At 57.4% G+C, this 25,954-nt stretch overlaps 1 protein-coding gene across 1 annotated transcript; it reads left to right on the top strand.

Annotated features, from left to right (window-relative positions):
• Nucleotides 1-5,039: 5,039 nt before the first annotated feature.
• NPTXR (neuronal pentraxin receptor) lies at nucleotides 5,040-24,717 on the top strand. The gene is made up of 6 exons (XM_069491259.1): nucleotides 5,040-5,090; nucleotides 5,286-6,257; nucleotides 18,641-18,866; nucleotides 21,313-21,560; nucleotides 24,065-24,244; nucleotides 24,493-24,717. The coding sequence occupies exons 1-6, from the start codon at nucleotides 5,040-5,042 to the stop codon at nucleotides 24,715-24,717; spliced, it is 1,902 nt and encodes a 633-aa protein (XP_069347360.1).
• The last annotated feature ends 1,237 nt before the right edge of the window (nucleotides 24,718-25,954 follow it).

The raw sequence follows: 25,954 nt of genomic DNA, 5'->3' as shown, positions 1-25,954 counted from the left end.
TTAGCCGGCCACTCCCTCTCCTCTGTCCTTCTGAGGCCTGGACTCAAGCACACACCTTCCAGCCAACTCCCAGGGCCCCCCACCATGAGGACACACGTTTCCTCCTTGGTTCTCGGCCCCTCCTGAGCTCGTGTGGGAACAGATGTCCTCGCTTCCTGCCCAAATCTGCAGGCTGGGTTGGCTCCTTTTGCTGCTACCAGGGAGGCAGAAACTGCATGGAAATCTCTGGGCTTCCCCAGAGAGGAAAGTGCTCCCTTTTCTGGCTTCCACCCCTCCTCTCTGGTCTGGGTGCCCAATCCCAGCATCCACTACTGATGTGCAAACACTTCTGGGCCCTGCTCCCTGCTTGGAAGGCCCCAGACTGGAGTGTGTTGATTGAATGAATACACGTCTGAGCCTTAGTGTGCATGATTCCCCAACTCTGCTCAGGAAAGGGACAGGAGGGGACCAAGAAAGGGCAGGGTGACTGGGGACAAAGGCACTGCAGACACCTGGAGAACTGAAGGCAAAGTAGTAAAAAAGGAAATTAACATTTATTGAGCAGCTAATATACGCTAGGAATAAAGAGGAAGCGTGTGGCATGTCCTAGGCATCTACTAAGTGCAGGCTCTGTGCCGTGCCCTGGGAATACAGAGCAGCAGGTAAGAGTCCCTGGGGAGGTTTGGCACACAACATCTCATCTCCTCTTATTTAATTCTCGTGACAGTCCTATGAGGTAGGCACCACTGGCTCCGCCTCATAGACGCGGAGACTGAGACCAGACCTGGGTGGAGACTTCACAATGGAGATGTCCAGGATGGGCTATCTTTGTCCCCAGCCCCCAGGTACTCACCTCCTGGAGAGAAGAAAGTACTTTGCCCACAAGCACATCCCAAGAGGGGTTCATCTTCCTTCACTGGGAGTTTGAGCATCCATAAGTGCCGGCCCTGGAGACAGAGAGGAGATGTCGCCGCTGATCCCTGCCCTGGAGGAGCTCATGGTCCACAGGCAGTGGGGAAAGTGGGAGATGCTGGAGCCAAGGGAAGGATGGGGGCTGAGGGAAGACAAGACACACGTGTTTGATCACTGTCCACTCTATCCAGCATCGAGGGACTGTGGTGAGAGGACCGGGATTGGAGATGGCCAGGGTTACTGACAGTCCCAGTTTGCCCAGAATGCCCGAGATGCGAGTTTCAGTGCTGTCACTGGGAAAATCCCAGGCCATCAGAGATGAGGTGGTCATCTTAAGCCCTGTGTTCAAATCCCGGCTCTGCCATGTGCCTGTGGCAGAAACTACCAGTTACCTAATTAGCATCCAATTGCCCGGCTTTTAGAAATGACTTGAATATAGTCTGAAGGCGTTCCCTGCTCAATGCTACTTCCTCCCTCCTCCCACTTTTTAAAATTTATCTCAGTTCAATAAACATTTATTGAGCAGATACATTGTACCATGGGCTTTAGTAGTCTCCAGGGAATAGAAGAATACTCTTCCCCGCTTTTATCACCAGACGCAGTGACCAGGGGCACGGTTAGAGTGGACAGTGGAGAAGGCAGGCAAGGATCTTTCTCATGGCCTGAGACCAACCGCAGACGCAGGGGCTCTGGCTCATCCACTACCCTCCCTCTGCCAAGTGTTCCCTCAGGAGGAGCGGCCACTGGCGCCTTGCAGGAGCTGCTCCTGACCACGTGTGGAGAGGTGGGTCTTGACGTTGCAAGGAGGGGGACCATGGCAGCCAGAGAGGCCCCCCCAGCTCTCCCTTCAAGAATGAACTTGCCACTAAGCTGCACCCGGGGCAGTTAGCAGACACGGTCCAGCTTCATGAGCCACTCTGGTGTTTTAGCTGAAGCCACACTCTTCTGGGGCAGCTCCTGCCAATGACTGAGCGTGGAAAGGGCGCTAGGGACTGGCCATTTCTGTCTAATGCAAGGATTCCCTCACGGGCAGTCCTGGCCCCAGAGCTCCCTCCTGGGGTAAGACTTCGCAAGATCTGTGTTGAGATCTGAGGCTCTCCCTGCCTCCTCCCCTTGTATTTTTCGCAGGCCTTAACCCCCAATAAGCCACTTGCACTTCTAACCCTAACTCAGTGTCCTGGACAACCCAACTGATAAACGCCACCTCTAAAACAAATCCCCAGTCCATCCCCTTCTCTGCCTAGAACACTTCCTCCTTCTCGGGACTTCCGCTCGGCTGGTTCCCAGGTCACTCGGGTCTTAGCTCCAGCACAGGCCTTTGCTGACAACGTTAGGAATAATGTCCACCTCTCAGCTCCCCCGCCCACCGCCATCCTCCTGTAACTTTCTATAATATCACTTTTAAATTTTTTGTAGTTCTCATCACTATTGTAAATTAACATGCTTATTTAATTATTCCTTTGTTTGCGGCCGGCCTCCCCACTAGACCATGAACTCCGTGAGCTTGTCTTGGTCACGGTTCTCCACAGTGCCTGGCACAAAGTAGGTCTCAAAACATATTTTTTGAATGAATGACTATATTTGTTGTTTATGATAGAATTCCCTTACCCTAACCTAAGAAAAGAAGGAAAGTGAAAAAAATTTAAAAATCTAAGAGACATGAGACTTCAGAGGGAACACGTAGGGACTATCGCAAGCTTATGGAAGGTTCCCCGGGAATACGTTTCTGACCATGCCTTCAGGAATCCTGTGTTAGGATTGAGGGGTTCCCTCCCACAGCCCAGAAGAGATGGGCTTTGGGACCTCTCTGTCCTTATCTTCCCCCCGCCCCTGCCTCCTCCAACGCCACCTGTGAGGGAACTAGTTAGCAAACATCCACCAAGAAGCTACCCTAGCTGGGCTTCATGCTGCATGCTGGGGACAGAGATGAGTCAAGGAAGATGGAGGGGTGGCATTCCAGGCAGGGGGACACCATGAACACAGGAGAGAGGGGACACTCTAGTGCCTTTGGAGCATTATGCACAGTTCGGTATTGCTCCGGGCAGGAGGGATCGGACCCAAGGCTGGAAGAGTCAGTGGTGTTCAGATCACCAAGAGTCTTGCAAGCCCAGAGGAGCTAGCATAGTAAGACCTAGCATTTATGGAGGCGTTCCACACACTAGTATTACTCCACAGTTTATAGAGCAGAAAACTGAGGCACAGTGAGGGTGTCATGCCCCACAGGACAATGCAGAGGACACTGGATGGATACTGCACGAACAGTAGGTCTGCATCACAGCCAAGGAACCACACACGAGTTTAGGAAACCCCAATCTTTTATGATGGCCTACAAGTGAATCTGCCCAACTTTTGCCCCAGAGACATCAAATTTTTTATCCTGGTCAGCAAACAAACCTGCCCTCTGATCCAGAGGGGATCCAAGGCTGTTCACCATACACACATCCTTGAAAAATAGTCCTGAACAAAAGTTGTCACTGCCTCTGTTCACAGGATATGCAGAAACACCAGAGACCTATTAATTGTCTTCCAACATTAAATAACTTGCCCAGGGTCATGCAACTGGTAACAGGTAGAGACAGGATTTGAACTAGGCTTTCTGGCTCCAGCACCCAGGCCCTTGATCATGAGGAAATACTGCTGCTTAAGGAGTTTGGACTTTATTCCATAAAAGATGAGGAGCCACCATCTTTTATAAGCAGAGGAGTGACATGTGCATATCACAGGTTTAAAAGTCATCCTAGGGGATAAACAGACCAGTTTAAACAAGATTTGACTCCAGCCTCTGGACCCACTTATTCAACTGTCGCCACACTCTCACAGGGCAGCTCAGGTAAAGGTGTTACCATTTGGTGTTCAAGTCACAGTGGCTCTCTTGCTCTAGGCAGCAACCCCTCTCTTGGCCTCTCCTGTCCTTCCCTGAACTTCCTATGACAGTGTCTCCTGGGGATGTTATCTGTGTGGTTCTGTCTTTGCAGAACACGTGTAGTTGCACCAGGAGTCCCAATGCCCCATGCACCCCCAGGACTTCCGGGGGACATACCGCCTGCCTTTGCCTTCAGAAAGCCTGGCCCATCTCTCTGTCCTGGAGATGCTTCTTCCACGCCGTGCTGCCTGGGCTGGGTTTTCAGGTCACTGCTTCAGCGAGTACGAACGCACATCCACACACATAGCTCTGCGGTTCATTGTTTGCAGAGCTTGCATTTGCTTCACTCCTATTTTACAACTCAGGTCTGGACAAAAATCCCTGACTCCCAGAAGTGGGGTGAGCAACATGGACATCATTCTGATGGGTGTTGGAGGGAGCAGGTAGAACACATGCCCAGGACTGCTTGACAAAATCCCAGTGGCCAGATGGGGTACCCAGGGCTGTTTTCTCCTCAGAAATGTTCTGGTCTCTCCCCCTCAGCAGCACTATGTGAAGACCACTGGAGACCACGACAGTCACCATGGTGGTCCAGAGACCCTGCTGTGAGCCTTCCTGCAAGTCCAGGATGCAGGCTTGGAAGGGAGACAGCTGGGAACGTCTGCAGCCTTCTGGGCACCCACCCAGCCCTGGGAATATTGGTCAGGGAAGGCCTCAAGGAAAATTGGTGCTGGAGCTGAATTGTGAAGGATAGTAGGATTCTTCTTAAAAGTTTTTATTGCAAAGTTAATTTTCAACAAAATATATATAGATATTTTTGACAGGAGACAGTACAGTGCTCCTCCTCCACCCCCACGCCACAGCCCACTCCCATTCCCGCTGTTCCTTCAAGCCTGGTCCTCGTGCCCACCAGGCCTGCAGCGCTGGCCAACCTGCCACAGACTGCAAGGGGGAGGGGGTCTTCCCTGCGATCTTTGATGCTCCGTGCCCCCCTCAAGGATACAGAAGAGGGAGTTTCTATCACCCTCTGAGATCACAAGATTTTTTTTTTTTTGGTGGGGGTGGAGGTGAGTGAACTCTGCTCCTTCAGGAGAATGGAGGTGGGGGGGTGACAGGCAGGTGGCCACCGTATACTAAGGTTAGGTCAAACCCCTCCCCCCACAAACTGGCCTCTTTTCTTCCAACTGCTCCCACCCCAGCTCCATCCCGTAGTCTGGATCCAGTCAGACGTGCCTGAGCTCAAAGGCTGCTCTAATGCATCTACCTATGTGACCATGACAGCGACATGACCTCGGTGATCCTCGGTTTCCCCATTTGTAATGTCAGCGTGTCCACCGTGAGGCTTAATTATGACCAAGCTTATAGCACACCCAGCACAGAGCCCCACTTGGAGGAAAGATCCTTCCCAGGGAGCTGTCAGCATTACAGGTATGGGGAGGGGGCCAGGACACAAGAGGGGTGGGGGTGGGGGCTCGCCCAGGAGCCCCGCCGGGAGGCCATCGGGTCGCCACCCTCTGCGCTGTGACAGCAGCAAGACAAAGTCCTGGGCGCTGCCCCCGCTCCTCGCCGCATCGCCAGCGGCTCCCCCACCTCGGCGCCCGGCACGGAACGGGTGCGGGGCTGGGCCAGGGCCGGCCCGGGGGAGCGAGTGGGGCGGGGCCGCCGCGCCCGCTCCCCCTCCCCGCCGCCCGCCGCCCTCTCCTCCTCCCGCCGCTCGGGCTCAGAGCGGCGGCAGCAGCGGCCGCGGCGACAGCTCCGGCTCCGGCTCCGGCTCCGGCTCCGGCTCCCGCGCCGGCCCCGCGCGCCCGGGCCCCGCGCCCCGACCCCGCCGCCGCGCCTGCCGGGGGCCTCGGGCGCCCCCGCCGCCCGCCTCACGCTGAAGTTCCTGGCCGTGCTGCTGGCCGCGGGCATGCTGGCGTTCCTCGGTGCCGTCATCTGCATCATCGCCAGCGTGCCCCTGGCGGCCAGCCCGGCGCGGGCGCTGCCCGGCGGCGGCGCCGACAACGCCTCGGCCGCCTCGGGCGCCGCAGCGTCCCCCGGCCCGCAGCGCAGCCTGAGCGCGCTGCACGGCGCGGGCGGCTCGGCCGGGCCCCCGGCGCTGCCCGGGGCTCCTGCGGCCAGCGCGCACCCGCTGCCGCCCGGGCTGCTCTTCAGCCGCTTCCTGTGCACGCCGCTGGCGGCCGCCTGCCCGTCGGGGGCCGAGCAGGGGGACGCGGCGGGCGCGGCGCCCGGCGAGCGCGAGGAGCTGCTGCTGCTGCAGAGCACGGCGGAGCAGCTGCGCCAGACGGCGCTGCAGCAGGAGGCGCGCATCCGCGCCGACCAGGACACCATCCGCGAGCTCACCGGCAAGCTGGGCCGCTGTGAGAGCGGCCTGCCGCGCGGCCTCCAGGACGCGGGGCCGCGCCGCGACGCCATGGCCGACGGGCCGGGGGACTCGCCCGCGCTCATCCTTGAGCTGGAGGACGCTGTGCGCGCCCTCCGGGACCGCATCGACCGCCTGGAGGTGAGCGCCGCGCGCCGTCGGGGGAGCCGCCTGGGCGGGAGGGGCCGCGCGGCCGCGGCGGGCGCTCGAGCGCGTCTCAGGGCGGCTGCCACCAACCGCGGGTCGCCCACCCTTGGGCCTCCCGTCTGTGTAACGGGGACCGTCATTCCTTCGCTGGCAGGGCGGGAGGATTCCGTCAGGGAACAGGGACAGGAGTCTGGCACGGTGACAGAGGCACAGGGGTGCGCCCGAAAGGCTCATTTCGAATACCTTTCCCTCGCCAAACACCTCTCCAAGCCTCGGTTTCCACGTCTGTTAAATGGGTGTAACAGTGTCCACTGGTAGTGGAAATTGATTACAACGTGGATGTGTAAAATGCTCGTCATGGACTAGGATCTCATTCAATGTCCATTTCATTTCCTTCTTCCAGATACCCCCAAATCATCACCAGCCAGCACTCAGTCTCTATAGTCAGGAGACAGGATGCCTGTCTGAGGGACTCCGGGTGCTCCTCTCTTTCCAGAGAGCCAGGGACAAAGTGCCCCATAAGACAAACCTGGGTGCCCCTCACCATCTCTTGCCCCTGAGTCCCCCACCCTGGCTGGGACTAGTGACTGGACCTTGGTAGGAGCTCAGATGCCTGGAAGCCGGCAGCTGTGGGGTGGGGGCCGGGTGGAGAGTAGGGCCCCATGCGAGCTCCTCCTCCTGCACCCACCTTTTCCAGGCTTTCCTGGCCCAGGCTCTGGGTCAGAGGCACCGGTCAGGCAGCGAGGAGCCTGCGCTTGGCTGTCATGTGACCCTGGGCCAGTCATGTCCCCCTTGGAGTCCCACGGCCACCTTTTTCCCCATGAGAACAAATTTGGGGTCCCCAAAAGGGTGAGTCAGACTAGGCAGGGCACGCTGACCACCCTCAGCCATGGACTGATTTCCAGACCACAGGGAAGGAGGGTAGCAAAATTCCCTCTGTGGTAGGAGGGGGAGAAAGAGGCCAAAGCACCCTCTGCCCCTCCGTACCTCCCCCAGACCAAGGGCAGCAGGCAAGTCAGAGGAAGGAGAGATGTCGGAAGGAAATAAATGCAGCCCCCCCTGCCCGGACGTCGTGGCTCCTTAAGTTAAATCCTGGGTGAGCAGCAACAGGCCATGCCCATGTGCTATGGGAGGTTGACTGAAGATGCTGTGGTCCTGCAGCCTTCCAGAACATCACCCCGGGTGGCAGAGCAGAGCCAGGCGGCCACTGCAGCCAGCCCCTCACCCTACAGATGGGGAGACCAGCTCAGAAACCTCTGACTGGGAGTGGCCGAGGCAGGAGGAAAGCCAGGCCCACACCCCTCTGCCCCGCCGCCAGCTCTGAGGGGTTTCTAGGATGAGTGAGTCAAGAGCAGGAAAATAATCAGGGAAAAACTCAAAGTCCACAGTGAAAGGGAGTCTCAGTTTCCTCACCTGTAAAATGGGGATAATAATAGCACCTCTCTTATTGGGGTGTTAGGAGGATTAAGTAAGTAAGTTTATATGAAGGGCCCAGAACACAGTTATGCTCAGTCAATTTAAGTGGCTACTATTTTTATCATTAAGCTATAATATTACTAATTTTTAAAATACAGCTAAAAATCAAAATGGGAACAAACCCACCTTTTAGGAAACAGATTTTATTAATGTTAAAAAAAAGATTTGATTTTCAGTAAACTTCCTCTTGCCTGCCATAGCCCCTGCCCCCACGCCCAGATGGCACAGGTGGCTCCTCCCACGTCTGGGGCTGGCAGGGCAGGACTTGCCCTGGACCTGTTCCCCCAGCACCTGCGGCACTTGGCAGGGTGGCCTCCCTTCCGGTCAGCCTGCTGAGCTTGGGGGGATCCTGGCGGCTGGGATTTGGCAACAGGTCAGCCTTCCAGGCTGGGGGAGCCCTGGCTTCCCCACTACACTCCTCCTCTTTTCTGAGTGCAACGGCCATGGACTGAGAAAGGCAGGGGGCTGCTGGGCTACCAAGTCTGCCTTCTGAGCCTGGCAGCAGCCACAGCCAGTCTCCTGGGGCCCTTGGGAGGGGCTGGGGTCTGGAGCCCAACAGACGAAGGGTCAGACATCTGGCCTCACTGGGTGCCATGCACCCTTTAGTCACGGTCTGATTTCTCCCGTCTCTTCTCATCTAATATTCTCAAACACCCCCAGATTTGCGAGGTCCACTTTCTCTCCCACAGGGCACACTGAAAGTGCTCTTGGTAACGCCCCCGAAGCTGATAAACTGAACGGGGACTTTTCAGTCCTTACCTTGTTGGACCCCTCGGTGACATCTGACCCTGCTGATCATTTCAGCCTACAGATCTCCGTGCCCTTGGCTTCCAGATCCCTCTCTCGCTGCCCCTCCTTCTCCCTCTCTGTTGCTTCTCTGTCTCCTTGCAGGGTCCTCCTCCTTTAAGGTTTGCACCCACCTTGGCTCTCACTTTCCCTGAGGCTTCCAACACCCACTCCACGGTGGGCCCCCACGCCAAAGCCCAGTCTCCGGCCCAGGGTTCCTTCCCGAGCTCCAGACCCGTCAATCCCCCTGCTTCCTGACACCTCCCTTAGACGTGCCACCAGCCCCCAGCCTCACGGTTCCACCACTGCTCAGTGAGCTCTGAGAAGACGTCCTTGGCTCCACCCTCGCCCCCCTGGTCCTGGTCGGCCTCCTCTCTGTGATGCAGCCTCTGGCCGGTCTCCCACCTGCAGGCACGCCCCTCCTTCTGTCCTCTGGGCAGCCCTTGCCGTCTTCCTTGAGCCCACACGGGCTCCCCTGTGGTGTAAGGCCCACTCCCATGCCGCACTTCGGATGTGGCCCTTCTCTTCTGACCCCTCTCTCGACTCTTTTTTGCCTCCGCCTTGCTCACCCCAGCACAACCCTGAGCCTCATCGAAGAGTCTCTCTGAGGACACTTCTTCCCAGAGGCCTTCCCCGATCACACTCTGTCCCCTTCCTACCCCACCCAAGCTCCCATAACACTCACACTTCCTGCCCATGTCCACCTGGCGCAGCCCTGCACCGCCCCTCCCCCACGGACTGACTACAAAAGGGGAGGGCAGGTCCGGCTGTCCTCTCCCCTTTTCGTGCTTGTTATTGTTGTTCATTGAAAAAAGTCAAAAGGTTTTTTTGGGGGGGGAAATCACATTTACTTGCATTATTTTCTCCCTTCTGCAGCCCCCTTTCAGTCCTCATCCACATGCAGCCATTGTCACAGGGCCGCCGTGTAATTACCGTTTTAATGGCCGCCTTAATGCCCTGGACTCATCTGCGGCGCCGCCATCCATCAGTCCACTTGACCGGCTCCTGTTACTGGAGACGTAGGTTGTTTCTAATTATTTTTCTTCTAGATGCTCATCGCAGGATCCATTTCATGCAGAGAGTTGTTTGTTTGTTTCTTTTTAAGTCTGTTGAATTATTCCTTTAGGCGGAATTCCCAGGAGTGGTATTACTGGGTCAGAGGATATTGACTTTTTGTGGCTGTGGCCAAGAACCACTTTCTAAGAGAGTCGGCCCATTTATGTGGCGACGGGCTACGTAAGCATGTCCCAGTGTTCCATTTTGGTACCAATTTAATATATGTATACAGTGGAACTTCGAGATTGATTTAAATACATTTCTTGGACATAAACCATATCCTTAACCCAGCCTGGCAAGCTAGTCGCCTCCCCTCGTCCTAGAGTGGGAGCCACGTAACCATGACAGCGCCCACTTAGCGTGCACTCCCCATGCGTCAGGCACTGCGCATCACCTCATTTAATCCTCATAAAATCTCTGGGAGGGAGGTGCTATTCTATCCCCCTTTTACCTAGGTTTAGAGAGGTTAAGAAACTGGCCCCAAGTCACACAGCAGTGGAGCCCCGTGTGCAGCTCCAGAGCCTCGTTCTTCATTAACTCCAGTCTCGGCTGGAGGGGTCAGGTCTCACCCACCTTCGGGAGAGCGAGGAAGACAGGTGAGGACGGTGCCTGGTGCCGGACGCTGCCCCGGACCTTTTCTGTCTCAGCGCACCTGGAGCGAGAGGGACAAAGGCCAGTCCTCAAAGTCATCGGGAGACTCGCTGTGGACCTTTGCTGCTGCGGCCGATACCGGCTCATGCCCACTGTGCACTTGCTGCGTCCGCAGCACCTGTGCAGGCCTCAGTCCTGGGAAGCAGGCCCAGTACGGTCCCATCTCACAGGTGAGGAAGTGGAGGCTCAGAGAGTGTGAGGGACGCAGACCTAGCAAACCACCTGGGTTCACATTCCAGCTCTGTCGTTTGAGAGTTCTGTGACCTTAGGCAAGATGCTTAGCTTCCTCAGCCTCAATTTCCTATCTGTGAAATGGAGATTAAAAACAGCCCCTCCCTCCTGGGATTAAATGACGTAATAGAGCCTTTGGCATAGAGCCTGGCGGGGAGTATGCGCTTGGTGGATGATCCCTGGCATGAGGATGGGGGAGCTGCACTCCAGCCACCTGCAGACCCCACTGGCCCCTCTCCCTGTGGCTGGCCTCCCCCGGTCTCCAGATGGGACACCCACCCTGGGAGGCCCTGAACCTCCTACTCCTGCCAGTGGTGGCACTTTCATTCTAGGAAGAAACATGGATTTTTAAACCCCAGCTTTGCCACTTGCTTGCTGTGACCTCAGAAAATCTCTTCTCCTCTCTGATGCTCAGTTTGCCCATCTGTCAAATGGGAGAGGTGGGCAGGATGTCCCAGAAGATCCCTCTTGCTTTGTCATACTGTGCTGTTGAAGCCTCCCATCCCCAGCGGTCCATCCTCCAGGAAAGGAGACCCTTTCCCGCTGTTCCAAGCCTGGCAAGAGCTGCTTAGGCAGAAGGCAGAGCCTTACCTGTGGGACTTTTTTTTTTTTTTTTTTTTTAGGTATATCTTGCATTCAAGATATGTAAGAGCTCGCATATCTAACTTATTGAGGACATAGAGCTTAAGTGGACAGTTGAGTGAACATGTTTGTATGGGTACACTGATGAAAGCACCACCCAGCTCAGGAATCAGAACATTCCAGCGCCACAGAAGGCTTCCTTGTGCCCCCCAAAGTCAGTACTTCCCCAAAAATAACCACAGTCTGGCTTCTCTTACCACACGTCAGTTTTGCCTGTGTTTGAACCTCATACAAATGGACTCAGACAGCTGTGCAGCTTTGCGTCTGGTGGTTTTATTTGACACCTGTCTGTGCCATCCAGTCACGTTGCATATATCAGTGGTTTGTTTTTTTCATTTGATTGTTTTTGTGGTGTTTCATTGTATGGCTGTGCCGTAATTCATTGACCCGTTCTGTGGATGGACGTTTGAGTTGTTTCGGACATTGCAAATAAAGCTGCTGTGAACATTCTTGTGAAATCTCTTGGTGGCTGTCAGCCCTCATTTCTCCTGGATCTGTCCCCAGGAGTGGGCTGCCTGGGTCGCAGGATGGGCATATATTTAGCGTTAGTAGGTACTGCCAAACGTCTTCCCAAAGTGGCTGTGAGGGTTTACACGCCCACCTGCGTGTGAACCTCGCCAACCTTGGTATGGTCATTTTAAAAATACTCCTGTTCTAGTGGGCGTGTAGTGGACTCATTGTGGTTTGAATTTGTATTTCTCTGATGACTCATGATGTTGAGCACCTTTTCTCATGTTTATAAGTCTTTGCCTGTAGGAGGTAGAATGAAGTCAGAGGTCCGTGCTCCCCACCGCGTGGAGGACGTGGTGGGGTCTCTGCAGGACAGTCTTGGGCGCGTCGTCCTCATGGATCTCTATGGACGGGGATTGAGCCAACCAACCCCAAATGGAAGCACTTATGTGCCCCCACGGCCCTTGTTTTACTCCAGGGGAAACTGAGGCTCAGAGAGGTCAGGGCCTTGCCACAGCCACACGGCGGCAGAGGCTGAGCCAAGGCCGCAGCCAGGATTTCTGACTAAAGTGGCTGGGGACAGGGGCTTGGTCTTTGCTGAGGCCTTCTGGCCAGGGTCCCGGGGCGTGTGGGCAGGCAGGGCCTGAGCAGAAGTCCTGGGTGGCCTCCTGGCGGCAGCAGCCTGCCTGGGAGTGCTTGAGAGAATCCAGGGGCTGGTGCCAGAAAGGTCCTAAGGTGCCCTGAGGGGCCTCGGAGCCCAGGGGGGCATGGCAGGCCATGCCCTGCTCCCACTTCTGGAGAGAGCCTTCCTCGCCCTTCCTCATCCTCCTCCCCATTTGTCTTCTTTTCACTCTGGCTCCAAATTGGCACTGGGGACCTGGATGATGCAAACCACTCTACCCTCTGCCCTTTGCTGTCCCTGACCCCCGCCTGGGTTGGATGGAGACAGAGTGGCCTGCTGGACTTGACCCTGGAGACCAAGGCGGGACAGCAGGACAGGATGACACAGGCTCCCCACCCAGGCTCCCCCACTCCCACCCTTGCAGTCCCTGTCACTCCGTGCCCGGTGCCCTGGCCGTCCCAGCGCGGCGTCTGCCTCCCTGCCAGATGGGAGCACCTCCTGTGGCAGGCACAGGGCTCTATTTGCACCTGGCACTGGGTGGGAGGCAGCAGGGATGAGCTCACCCTCTGTGCCAGGCCTGTCGACTGAGTCCCATAAGAACCATGGGACCGTCACTATCCCCATTTTACAGATGGGGAAACCAAGGCTCAGAGAGACTCAGAAACTTGTCCAGGCCACTCAGCTGGTGTTTGGATCCAGACCGCCTGGCTCTAGGGCACGTACTGTTACACAGGGTGACCTCCTGCCTCTCGGGAATAGTGGATGATAATAATAATGGTTGCAACCACTTATCAGCCCCCCATGATGTGCCAGACTGCATTCTTTTATTTCATCATTACTTACATCCCCGATGGAGGTACCAGTATCACCCCCAGTTCACAAATGAGGAAAGTGAGGGTGAGAGGAGTTGAGCAACTTGCCCAAGGCCGCAGATCCAGTAAGCGAGGAGCCCGGAAATGACACCCGCCTGCCTGACGTGAGAGTCCGTGCGCACAGCCACAGCACCATGTTGCGGCGGCGCACTGCAGCGCCCGCGGGTGGACGGATGAGTGGATGAGTGAGTGCCCCGCAGCCCTGCCACGGAGCCCTGGGGGCCTATTCTCCTGTCCCTGCGGAGCGTCTTAGCTCAGGCATTGAGAGCTGCCATCTGGAGAGTGAGCGGTCACTGGGCAGAGGAGGGGCAGGAAGAGTGTTCTTGGCGGAAGGAACAGCATGTGCAGAGGCCTTAGGGTGAGAGGTTGCTCAGGGCAGTTGGGCAGCTGGGGACTTTCCGTGGGAGGGACCTGTAGCCTGCAGTTGTGGGGACGGGGGGCGGTGAGTGTGGGTTGTGTCGTGAGGGCTGAGGCTAGAAGGGCAGGGACTTTATTGGTGGGTGGAGGGGGCTATGGAAGGGTTTTAAACAGAGAGCAGCGTGGTTGGACTTGCCTCTGGCTGCTGTGTGGCGAGGGCTGGAGTGGAAGCTGTGACACAGTCCGGGGGACAGCAGCCAGGACTAGGGAGAAGCAAAGGAGCTGAGTGAGGCCCTGGGTAAGAGTCAGGGTTAGATTTGACCATTCGAGTCTCCACTTGGGCAATTTTTTCCCCATTTTTAAAGCAAAATCAGTGTGAAGTATTTTAGACAGGCAAAAAACGTATGGAGAATGCCACCCAGGTCCCTGCCCAGACTCAAGACCCAAATATGTCCAGCTGGCGGCTGCCTTGCCAGAGCCTCCCCAGTGCCAGCCCCAGCCGCCCGCGCCCGAATGGCCACATGTCCTGAATTTGCATCGACCTGTCCCATGCATGTCTCATGTGTTTACCTCCTATTCGTGTGTCCGTTGGCCATACATCACTCTCTCTCGAATGTTTCACAGCTTTATATAAATGACATCCACCTGCTCTGCAGCCTGCTTTTCTCTCGATATAATGATTCAACAAACAGATTTAGGGTTGGGGATGCAGGAAGGTGGACCACTTCAAGAGGTATTCAAGTAGTGTTAGTCCTAATACTAACAGCTGACACTCACGTGGCACTTCACGTGCCAACTCTACTCTAAGAGCCTTGTATCTATGACCTCATTTAATCCTCACTACAATGCTATGAGATAGTATTATTTTACCCTTTTTGGCCAATGGAGAAACTGAGGCACAGCGACCTTACACAACAAGGTCACTGAGCCGGTAGAGCCAGGGTGTGAGCCCGGGCAGGAGTCACACAAGACTTGGGGGTGACTGGGTGGGGAAGCGGGGTGATTGTGACCCACACTGCTGCCCCGGAGTCTGTTCACTTTCCACCCGGCCCTGCTGCCCCTGGAGCCAGGCCCTGTGCTGTCCAGGCAGGGGTGGGCTGTGCAGAGGGTGGACCTTGACCCTGGAATCCAGCACCTTCCTTCAGCTCCCTGCAGGAAGGAAGCAGACCCCCGGTGGGGACGAGGTGGTTGGGGCCTCCCCATGTCCCCCCAACCTCGGCCACCCCACGCTGGCAGGACCGTCCCATCAGGCCCCCTTTGTGAAGCCGCCCTGCTCTGCGGTCTGACATGGCCTGCGGGGCCTGCCCGGCCTTCTCATGGCCACTAGAACCTCTCCCGCTGGCCTTCGAGGTAGGCAGGGCCACCAGCACTGTGCCCACTTGGTAGATCAACAAACTGAGACCCAGACTGTCAAGGTAGGACCGAGGAATGGGCACAGGTTCTGGAACCCAGAGGGCCAGGCTGGAGTCCTGGCTCTGCCACCTTGTGGCTGCGTGACCTTAGGCAGGCCGCCTCACCTTCCTGAGCCTCAGTTCCCTCACCTGTAAGGTGGGCCTCCTTACTTGCCCAGGTTGTTGAGCGAGATTGAGAAATGTTTGCACAGTTGCCCCATGCAGGGCCTGGCACCCGGTGAGTGCCCAGTGGGGACAGCTGCTGCCGTCAGCGTGCCAATGAGCCCGGCGCATGAGCGGTTGAGCTGGGCCTAGACCCCCGGGCTCTGGCCCCGGGCCCAGCAGACTCTCACCAGACCCCACCGCCGGCTCCCAGCCCCCTTTCTCCTGCCCACCAGGAGCTGAGTGGGGGTGTTGGCGTCATTGTCCCCCCACCATCTTAGGCCGGGGGCCCACTTGGCATCAGGCCGGGAGCCCACGCGGCACAGCCTGCACCCACAGCAGATGGGAGGTGGGGGGAGTCGTGTTCTTCTGATTCAGACTCCGGGATGAGGAGGGGCTCACACACGATCCGGGGAGCCCACCGCCTTCCTGGCCTTCCTGGCCATGGCAAAGCTGGTGGCTTTGACAAAAGAACAGCTTGTGCGCCTGCACACAGACACACACACACACACACACACACACACAGCGCCTGCACGTTTTCTCCTCAAAACAGCATCTGTGTAAATAGCCTCAACGCCCCCTTCTTCCTGGCAGTTCTTCCTGCCTCTGAGCGGGGAGGACGCTTGGTTAGAGAGAGAAGACGTCGGCTCCAGGAATGTCAGCTTTGCCCAGCCCCGTTGTAGTAGACAAATCAAAGGGACTCCTGCCTCGATTTCCCATCTGTGAAATGGGGATGCTAAGCGTGCCAAGCTCAGCAAGTGGCTGGGAGGATTCATGAGTAAATACGTGCACAGTGCCAAGGGTGGCCTGGCGCGTGGTCTCATTCAGTGTGTGCCCCTCTGGCCTCAAGCTTGGCACAGAGGAGGGTGGGGGCCTGGGGACAGAGCAGTGCGGGGGCCGGGGTGGAATGCAGCCCTGGGTGGGATGCACCGTGAGCTAACTGGAAGTCCAGCATCTCAATCCCGTGGGTGGCTGGCTCTGTCTCCCCGTGGGCTGTCTGTGGTCACATTAAGGCCGTGGCAGCAGCAAGCTCCCCGTCAGCTGACGTGGTCAAGCCTCACGGCTTGCATTATGCTTCATAGTCCACAAGGGCTTGTCACCTGTCACTTCCATTCTTTCTTCCCATCTTTCCTTCTGTCCTGGGGATGGACAGAGTGAGGCCTGTTGTTCCCATTTTATGGGAGGGGAAGCTGAGGCTTTGTGGTTAGTTCGCACCAAAGCCAGGGCTTGTAGGAACCGTGGCAGTTAGAACGAGCCCTCGGGACAGCACAGTGTAACGGGGTGGCCAGGTGTGCCGCGCGGCTCCTCTGTCCCCCGCACACCCGCCGGGCCAAGCATGGATGGGCAGCTGGGACCTCTTACATGGGATGGGAGGGGGGGCTAATGATGGTTGGACCCCTTCCTGCTGCTTCATGAGGTCCGTTTCTAGAGCCAGCCTGGATAACCCCGGTGACTGGGGTGCCATTGCCCCGACTCACAGCCTGGCATGGGAGGCTGGGCCTCAGCCCTCCCACCGCAGCAGAAAGGGGTGCTGAGTGTGAGCTGGCACCAGACCCGCCGCCCTCTGAAGCAGCCTTACCTCTCCACAGGGAGCCACTCAGCAGGCTTGGGGACAGGTGGGACAGAGAGGGAGAAGGGCTTCCAGAAGGGCCACCGGCAGGGGCCCAGAGGAGCCGCGTCGTGAGTGACGCAGAGATGGAAAGGCTGGCCTGCCAGGCTTGGTCCCAGCTCTGCTGCTTGCCCCTGGTGTGATGTTGGGTGACTCTGTCACCCTAGTTTCTTGCCCGTGAATCGGGGACACCGGTGGTCCCTGCAGCACAGGTGCGTTAAGCAGATTCTGCAAGTGAACACTTGCAGGTGCCTGCGGGGGCTCAGACTGCAGCTAAGAGCATCCCGTTCAAGTCTTCCCGCCTGCCCCAAGCACCTGAAACCACGCCCTTGACACCACCGGGCCAGGCTTTGGGCCGGGCCCTCCCCCGCGCACCATCATTTAATCCCGACCACAGCCCGGCAAGCTGGGCCTTCCAAGCACCCAATTTATAGAAGAAGAAAAATGATACCAGAGGGGTTACCCCACCTGCCGGCACCCTTGGGGTGCAGTGGCAGAGCCCAGTGTTGGTCCCCCCAACTCCTCAGCTTGAGGCCACATCACTGTCCACATGGCAGCTCCTGTGTCTCAGGCACTGAGCATGGCAGTGGCACTCTACTCTCCACCACTTTGATGCCGGGGACACACTTATCCCCATGTCACATGGTTAGAAAATGGGCTCGGAGAGGTTAAGGGAATTGCCAGTGTCACCCAGCAGATGACTGGCAAGGCCAGGGCTGGGCCAGTAAGGATGGGAGGGTCCCCGGCACTTGCCCCAGGCTGCAGGGCCACCCTTCGAGGCTCAGGGCGCTGGGAGATGTGGCGCCCTTGGCTTTCTGCTTTGCCCTCAGCGGCGTCCCAGCCCCCGGGGCAGGCCCCGCACACGGCAGGTGCTCCCTGAGCATCGCTTAGCGAATGGAGCGCGAGGATTCCATGAGCTCACGTCTGGGGCCTAAGCCTTGGGGCAGGGCCCAGGGCCAGGCTGAGCGGGAACTTCCCAGGCCCTGGGAGTGTGGAGGCCCCAGGCCTGGCAGTGGGGACCCTGGGGGCGGGGGGGAAGCCAGGGAATGGCGAAGGTCTAATTCGGCTCATGGAAGCTCATTGAATTATTAATCTCCTACTGATATTTCCATGACATGTCCTCCAGAGACTGTCCCCTCCAAGAGTCTGAAACAGTGGCCTCATCTGCCTCTCTCTACCCCAGAAGGGGCTTCCTCCAGCAGGAGAGGGGGGAGGAGAGGCCTCTCCACATCCTGCCCCAGTCTCCTGCCCACTGCAGTCTTCAAGACAGGATGGGGGCGGGGGGACTCTAAACACTTTGTCCTCATCCTGGGCTGGATGGGGGGTGTCAGAGCCCACCCAGGAACACTCTGCCCCAGCCAGTAATGACAATAAGCAGGCTCTGTTTATCGGCATTTACCCCTTAACCCTGCCCACAGCCCTCCAAATGGGTGCAGTTGTCCCATGAGTAAACAAGTTCAGAGAAGTCAAGGGATTTTCCCGGGTCACACAGCAGGGTGGTTCCGGAGCGGGATTTGAACCCTTGGCTGTCTGAGCCCAGGGTATGTGATTTTAACCACCTGCCACCTCGAAACAGCCAGGCCACTGGAGTCTTGCTCCAGAAGCCCCCGGTTTGTGCCCCTGGGTCTGCCCAGAGCCCACACGGAGCCTTGTGCACAGTCGCATTTTAGAGGAGCTGGTGAGTGAACGAGCAAAGACTACGACAGTCCGCCCCTTTACCGGCCAGTTAGTGTCCAGCCCTGCAGCTAGGAAGGACTAGGACAGTGGCTCTCAATCCTGACTGCACATGGGAACCGCCTGGGACCCTTCACAGCCCTCCTTGGGCCGGCCCCGCACCCCCCACAGGCTGAGCTACCCTCGGGGGCAGGAGCCAGCTCCGCCTGCTGCTCGCCGAGATGCACCAGCACCAGGCACAGGCACCCGGGACTCGTCTGCTGCCTGCGGCTGGCATTGCCATCCCCACTTGGTGTGTGGGGGTCACTGAGCAGGGGCGGTGGGCATCTCGGTGCCCGTGCCTTTCCTTCCTCCCCGAGGTGGCCTCTCACAGGCCTCTTTCTCTGCCCTGTGAGCAGCAGGAGCTCCCAGCCCGTGCGAACCTCTCGACTGCCCCAGCCCCTGCCCCCGTGGCGCCCACCGCCCTGCACTCCAAGATGGACCAGCTAGAGGGGCAGCTGCTGGCCCAGGTGCTGGCGCTGGAGAAGGAGCGTGCGGCCCTCAGTCACAGCAGCCGCCGGCAGCGGCAGGAGGTGGAGAAGGAGCTGGACGCCCTGCAGGACCGCCTGGCCGAGCTGGAGCACGGTGGGTCTGGGCCCCGTGGAGGGCGTGGTGTCCTTGGTGGGGTCCTTGGGGTGACAGATCCACTCACAAAAACACGTTCGTGCTCTCCAGAGGCCAATGCTGGATGGGAGGGTGAGGAGGCGGCTGTGGAACACAAGATGGAGAGAATAATTGGGGGATATTATCATTATCAAACTTATTATTAACAGTTACCATTTCTGGCACTTTCTGTGTCCTGGGATTGGGCTAAGTACTTGAGCCCAAGTACTGATTTAATCTTCACAGTTTTTATATGTGAGAAAAGTGAGGCTCAGAGAGGTCAAGTCACTAACTCAATGTCACACAGCCAATAAGTGGTGGATCTAAACCTCAAACCAAGTGTGACTCCATGGTCATGCATATAACCCCACTCAAAATAGCGCCTTCAATGAATCAGTCAGGATTTTGTCATTTGTTTACCACCTGGGCCTGGCACTGCCAGGGGGTCAGAGAAACATAACAGACATATACAGGTATGAGTATGAGGAGACCTGGCTTCTGGTTCCACATCTGTCAGTGGTTTGCTCTGTGACCTTGGAAGGTCACTCCCTTTCCCCAGGCCTCAGTTTTCCTCATCTGAGAAGTGGGGGTGGGGTTAGGACTCATGAGCTCTTGGGGACCTTCTGGCTTTGAAAGCTTGTGAGGACCACTCTTAAGAGGCTTAGAGGCCGGGCGCGGTGGCTCACGCCTGTAATCCTAGCACTCTGGGAGGCCGAGGCGGGTGGATCGCTCGAGGTCAGGAGTTCAAGACCAGCCTGAGCAATGAGCGAGACCTCGTCTCTACTAAAAATAGAAAGAAATTATCTGGCCAACTAAAATATATATAGAAAAAAAAATTAGCCGGGCATGGTGGCGCATGCCTGTAGTCCCAGCTACTCGGGAGGCTGAGGCAGTAGGATTGCTTAAGCCCAGGCGTTTGAGGTTGCTGTGAGCTAGGCTGACGCCACGGCACTCACTCTAGCCTGGGCAACAAAGCGACACTCTGTCTCAAAAAAAAAAAAAAAAAAAAAAAAAAAAAAAAGAGGCTTAGAGACATGGGGGAACCATGAGCAATTATCTGGGACTGGCTTAGATGGGGAACAGTTCAGGAGAAGAAAATCCAGGCGGCTTCCTGGAGGAGGTAGGCCTCAAGCTAGTTCTTGAAAGCAGAGGTGGAGAGCAAAATTGGGAGTGGAGGGACCATAGCAGGGCACAGCTGCAGGGGAAGGACAGGCCTGGTGGGCTGGGGGCAGCGTCCTGGCTGGAGCACAGGGACAGGAGAGGCAGCCTCCATCCTACTCAGTCCTGCCACTGGTCCCTCTAATGGGGTCTCCTAAGCGATCAGGGGAAATGCCCACTCAGGAGGCTGCAGGGCAGAGAGAAGGAGGTCACCCAGTTGGACATCTGTGTGCCCCTGTGCAAGTCACCTCCTTTCTTGGGGCTCAACTTCCTCATCTAAGAAATAGGTTTAAAGCAGCCGTCAGTGAGCACCTTCCTCTCCTACCATGATGCATCCTGTCAGCCTTCACCCAAGCCCTAGCCGGGTCCAGGAACCTGGGTCCACATCCCTGGCCCTGGCCCAGAACCCCCAGCCCTTACTAACCAGCTGGGGGAGGGGATTCTCCAGGAACTGGGAATGATGAAGTGACAGGCAGATGGCAGTGGCCTATGACTCCTACCCTGTGTGTGTGGTGGGTGTGTCCCCTCCCCTTGGAGGCAGTGACTCTCCAGTCTACCCCCTGCAGAAAGCCGTCTGATATCCAAGACGTAGAATGCCAGAAACTCCGAGTTGGAAGACACCTTGAAGACCAGGGAGTCCCAAGATTGTTTTGTTCAAATCTCAGCTCTGCCACTTACTAGCTGTGTGGCCTTGAGAAGATTACTTAACCTCTCTGCGCAAGGTGTCCTCATCTGTGAAATGAGGATCATAATAGTGCCCACCTCATAGCGCTGTTACAAGGAATGAAATAATGTATTATAAAAGCACTTAGAACAGTGCCTGCCACGTAGAAGGCACTATATATATAATGCTCATTAAATAGGAAAAAATTCTAAAAAATGATGGTCATCATCACAGCGAACATTGATCAAGCATTTACTATGGGCTGGGCCTTCACGCACTCTGTCCCCCTCAACCCTCACCCAACCCAGAGGGAGGAAATAGTGTTCCCTCATGTTCCTGAGGAAACCGAAGTCCATGGAGGTTAAGTTTAACTTGGTGAAGGTCACATGGCTGGGAAGAGGTGGAGACAGGATTCGAACTTGGGACGTCTCGCCCTTGGGCTTTAACCGTGCCCCTCAACACCAAGGCAGAGCAGAGAAGGCCCTGAAGGCACCTGGTGCTCAGCAGGTGCCCAGGAACTGTTAGCTCTCATTCCGGAGTGTGCCCTGCCCACCCCGCCCTCGTCAGAGTCCGCCGACTCCAACGTGTCTGCCTTGCCACCCGCAGGGTCCTCGGCCTACAGCCCCCCAGACGCCTTCAAGGTCAGCATCCCCTTCCGCAACAACTACATGTACGCCCGCGTGCGGAAGGCGCTGCCCGAGCTCTACGCGTTCACCGCCTGCATGTGGCTGCGGTCCAGGTCGGGCGGCACCGGCCAGGGCACCCCCTTCTCCTACTCGGTGCCCGGGCAGGCCAACGAGATCGTGCTGCTGGAGGCGGGCCACGAACCCATGGAGCTGCTGATCAACGACAAGGTGGGCAGTGGGGGGCACGGCGACCCTTCCAGGAGCATCTGCTCTATGCTGAGCCCAAACCCGGGTCAGTTCTCCCCATTCTCCCGCTCAGCATAGTCAGCATACATTAAGTGCCTACTGTGTTCAGGACGGGTTCTAGGAATACAAAGACAACCTAGACACGGGGCTGGCTGCAGAGGGGCTTGTGTCCAACAGAGGCTGTAAATGTTGTTCCCATTTTACAGAGGAGGCAAGTGAGGCTCATGGGGATCCAGTGACTTCCCTGATGCCCCGGCTATGGGGGCGGGGCTGCGGTGTCTGCCCCCAGGCCTTGCTCATTCTCCTGGATGTAGAAGGAAGAAAATGAGATGCAAGAACCCACCTGGGGGGAGGGGAGTGCTGGTGGACTCCTTCTCCCTTCCACTCCCTGGCAGCCGGCCCCTCTGCCCCTCCGCACTACGGAGAGTGGTGCCGTGGGCAGGCTCTGGGCCTGAATGCTGGATTTGCGTTCTGGTTCTGCACTGTAACCACTGTGTGACCATAGACCCACCCTGTGCCTCAGTTTCCTCATCTGTAAAGCAGGAATGATCATAGCCCCTGCCTCATAGAGCCGAAGTGAGAAATAAGTGGCTTAAACACATGTAGGGGGTTTTGAGCAGAACCCAGCATTGAGCGAGCTGTTTGTATTGTGCCGGGCACTGTGCTAATCAGCACATTACTCACCCTATCAGCCTGGACTGTCCCATTTTGCAGATGGAGAAGCTGAGGCTCCAGAAGGGGAAATAATGCATGCTGGCCACGCAGCTGGTGAAGGGGTGATGCTGTGATTTGGGGTCTTGGGCTCTAGAAACCACCTCGTAACCTCTGCCCTGTTCTGCCCTTGGGCCACTCCAGCCTGGCTGAAAGGCAGGACAAGGACAGGCCTTGGGTGGAGGGAGTGATATGGCAGGGGCCTGGTATTGAGGGGGAAGGGAGGGGAGCATCTTATCATCTTCATCCCCTCCCGAAAGTTCCCCCCACAAACCTGCAACATCGCTTTCCTGGAGGCGTGAGGATCTATTGAGACCTCTCTGGAACGTGGATGCCTCATATCACACCCACCTGTGACTAGCTCACAGCCATAAAGAGCCACTAGGAGTGGCTCACACCATCAGAAACCAGCTGAGCAGAAGGTGCCTTTCATGGGCACCTGGAGAAGGAGGAGGAGGGAGATGGGCCCAGAGGGTAGTGAAATTCTCCTGTGGACCAATAAGCCCTACAAGCCCCACAGTGGCTGGGCCACATCTCGCTCCTGCTACCCTGTTCCCTTCGTCACTCCCTGGCTGCCGTTCTTGGCTTTGCCCAAGTTCAGCACTCAGTTCTCATTAGTGGGAATTCAGCACCTTGGACAGGGCACTGCGCTGCCCGATCCTGGGAACCTCTGGAGTCCTTTTGAGAGCCAACTTCACCGACTGCTCACTGTTGCCCTTTGATTCCGGCCCCTAAGCCTTTGTCCATGCCGTGCCCGCCCTTGGTGTGCGCAGCAGTGGAATGGTCAGGCTCTGCTGTCCTTCCAGATAACGTGCCTTCTGTTCCCACGTCCCGCTCTTCCTCCTGAGCCTTCACACAGCCTTTGTACCTCCTTCATGGCCCCTGTTATTTTGTCTTCAGTACTGTCCCTGAAATCCTTCTCTCCTGGGCAACTCAGCTCATTTAGGGCCCAGACCCGATCCATATCCCCAGTGTCCAGAACAAGGCCTGGCACTAAATAGGCCTCAGAGAATGTTATATTAAGTTGTGATCTCAGAGAACTTATGAGGAAAAAGAGCCCTTTGGGAGCACCAAATCCACAGACAGCAAGTACCTTTCATTCAAGTACCTTGCAACTCGAATCAATAGCAGTGGCTTCTCAGAGCATGTGATGAGAAAGAGTCTGAGGCTGAGTCTAGGCTCGTGATTCATTAGCCATGTCTGCCTTGGGTGGAGGAAGAGGCAGTGGCTGCGTGTTTGCCATCTTGGGTTGTTTGACCTTCTCACTTTACAGATGAGAAAAGAGCCCAGGGAGGAAAGAGCAGCCTCCCCAAGGTCACAAAGCGGGTTGGTGGCAGAACCAGGGCCAGACGCCGGTGCCTGGCCTCTGAGTCCAAGGCTCACTCTGCCACTGCCAGTACCTCCTGAGCCCGAGCCGCGGGGGGTGGGGGGGGTGCCTGTGTGAGGTGTGCAGGGGAGGATAGGATTGTGAGACCCTGCTTCTGCCCTGCATGACCTCACAGGCCTGTTAGAGAGTGAGTAAACTGCCTAGAAACAACTGGAAACCAAAACTGCGTAGTCCCTTGTGATCTGAGTGGAGCTGCTTGGTTTGGCCTGTGGGGAAAGAGGGGAGAAGAGGCAGGGAGAGACGCTGGGCTGGGAGGAAGGAGAGGGGGAATTGAGGCCGTGGGTCACTCCCTGGAGGGAAGGACATGGGTCTCCCCACCCCCCACCCCACTACTCCAGCCTTGGGCCTTGTGGCACCTCTGACCTGAGGTTGGGGGACCTGTGTCCAGGTGGCCCAGCTACCCCTGAGCCTGAAGGACAACGGCTGGCACCACATCTGCATCGCCTGGACCACAAGGGATGGCCTGTGGTCTGCCTACCAGGACGGGGAGCTGCAGGGCTCCGGCGAGAACCTGGCTGCCTGGCACCCCATCAAGCCTCACGGGATCCTTATCCTGGGCCAGGAGCAGGTAAGGCTCGGGCTGGTGTTTGGCTGAACCACACCACTCCGCAGATGGGCAGACTGAGGTCCAGAGAGAGCAGAGACATGCCCCAGGAGCTAGAGTCTTGGGAGCGGGGCTGAGTCTTGGGGGTGGGGCTTCAGTGGGGACAGGGGCGGGGCTTCAGCTGGGATGGCATCTGACTCTCTGAGTGCCTGCCTGTCCTTTTCGTTCCCTCACTCGGTGTCTCTCCTTTCTCTGCTGCTCTCTTGGCCCAGGATACCCTGGGTGGACGGTTTGATGCCACCCAGGCCTTCGTCGGTGACATTGCCCAGTTTAACCTGTGGGACCACGCCCTGACACCTGCCCAGGTGCTGGGCATTGCCAACTGCACCGGGCCACTGCTGGGCAACGTCCTTCCCTGGGAAGACAAGCTGGTGGAGGCCTTCGGGGGCGCAACGAAGGCTGCCTTTGATGTGTGCAAGGGGACGGCCAAGGCATGAGGGGCCACCTCATCCAGGGCCCCTCACCTCCCTGCCACTTTGAGGACCTTGTGAGGGGCACCTCTCCTCCTCAGCCTGCCCACGCACTGGCCTTCCCTCCTGCCCTACTCCTGGCCGTGGCTCCATTCCCCCTCACCTGTACCCACACGTCCAGAATGCCCTGCCCTGTGAGTGTGTCCCCTCACCCCACCTGATGGGGATAAGCATCTCAAGTCACCAGGGGAAGCCTGGGGTGAGCCCAGGCTCTGCCCACCCTCCTGGCATTGCACTGGAGTTGTCTGTTAGCCCCCCCCACCGGTCCCATCAGTCACAGCTGATTCCACTGACCCCGACGGCATCCCCCACAGGGTTGTTGTATGGGGGAGGGCCCACTCTCTCAGTGGTGGGGTGGCCATCTGCCCCCGTGTCCCCCACACAGCAGGCCTGGCCCCTCCCCTTGAGGACCACACCAGACTGTAGAAGGGTATGTCAGAGACATAGGAGATCAGGCTCCTCGTCCTCCGTCTTCCCGCCAGCTGCCAGGCAAGGGCGGCAGGGTCTGGATGGAGCCTCCCCCACCCCACCCCCCGCCCACACCCTGCCTCCTCCTCCTCTTGCCGCCTTTCTTCGTGTGTGGTGGTTTGAATGTTGGTTCCCTGCCTGGCCCAGCCCCACCTGTTTCCAGGATACTCCCTTCCCAGTTCCAGCCTGGAGGGCTAGGGACCAAGATCCTGAGAGGCCAAAGGGCCTTGTCACCCCTTGTGCTCACCCATAGCTGTGGCCACTGGGACAGTCACACCCCCCACCCCATGCCAAGGACAGGGCCTGGGCCACTTCAGCCTGGGCTGGGAGCAGCTTAAGGCAGGGGTATCGTGGCCTAGGAGACCCCGCCCCTCGCAGAGTCACATTGCCTGCCCCTTCCGCATGGCCCTGGGGAGGGAAGGAAGGAGCTGAGAGGCTGGGGAGAAGCATGGAGGGGTAGGCAGAGCACGGGCGAGACCAGCCCTTGGTTCCCAGCCAGCTGTGCTGCTAACCTGCCATGTGGCCTTCTGTAAATCCCTGCTCTCTCTGGGCCTGGCCTTCCTCATTCGTGAGCTGAGGCCCTTGCTTTGGTTATTTCAAAGAGCTCTCCAGATGGAATGTGAGATGGTCTGTGATTCCAGGTGGATGGGAGTGGAAAGCCTGGGAACCCACCTGGTGACAGCGGCAGGTCCTGGGACTCGGCACAGATGGGATCAGCTAGTCATGGGTTAGGGTC

This window comes from Eulemur rufifrons, chromosome 16, assembly GCF_041146395.1.
Source record: "Eulemur rufifrons isolate Redbay chromosome 16, OSU_ERuf_1, whole genome shotgun sequence".
Classification (NCBI taxonomy): Eukaryota; Metazoa; Chordata; class Mammalia; order Primates; family Lemuridae; genus Eulemur; species Eulemur rufifrons.
This window is presented reverse-complemented; position numbering and strand designations above follow the sequence as displayed.

Excerpts from the sequence above, each read along its gene's own strand:
- NPTXR (XM_069491259.1), top strand. The coding sequence starts at position 5,040 with ATGACCTCGGTGATCCTCGGTTTCCCCATTTGTAATGTCAGCGTGTCC. Across the intron at positions 5,091-5,285 it reads GTAATGTCAGCGTGTCCACC|CAAGACAAAGTCCTGGGCGC; the intron begins GTGAGGCTTAAT and ends CTGTGACAGCAG. Across the intron at positions 24,245-24,492 it reads TTATCCTGGGCCAGGAGCAG|GATACCCTGGGTGGACGGTT; the intron begins GTAAGGCTCGGG and ends CTCTTGGCCCAG.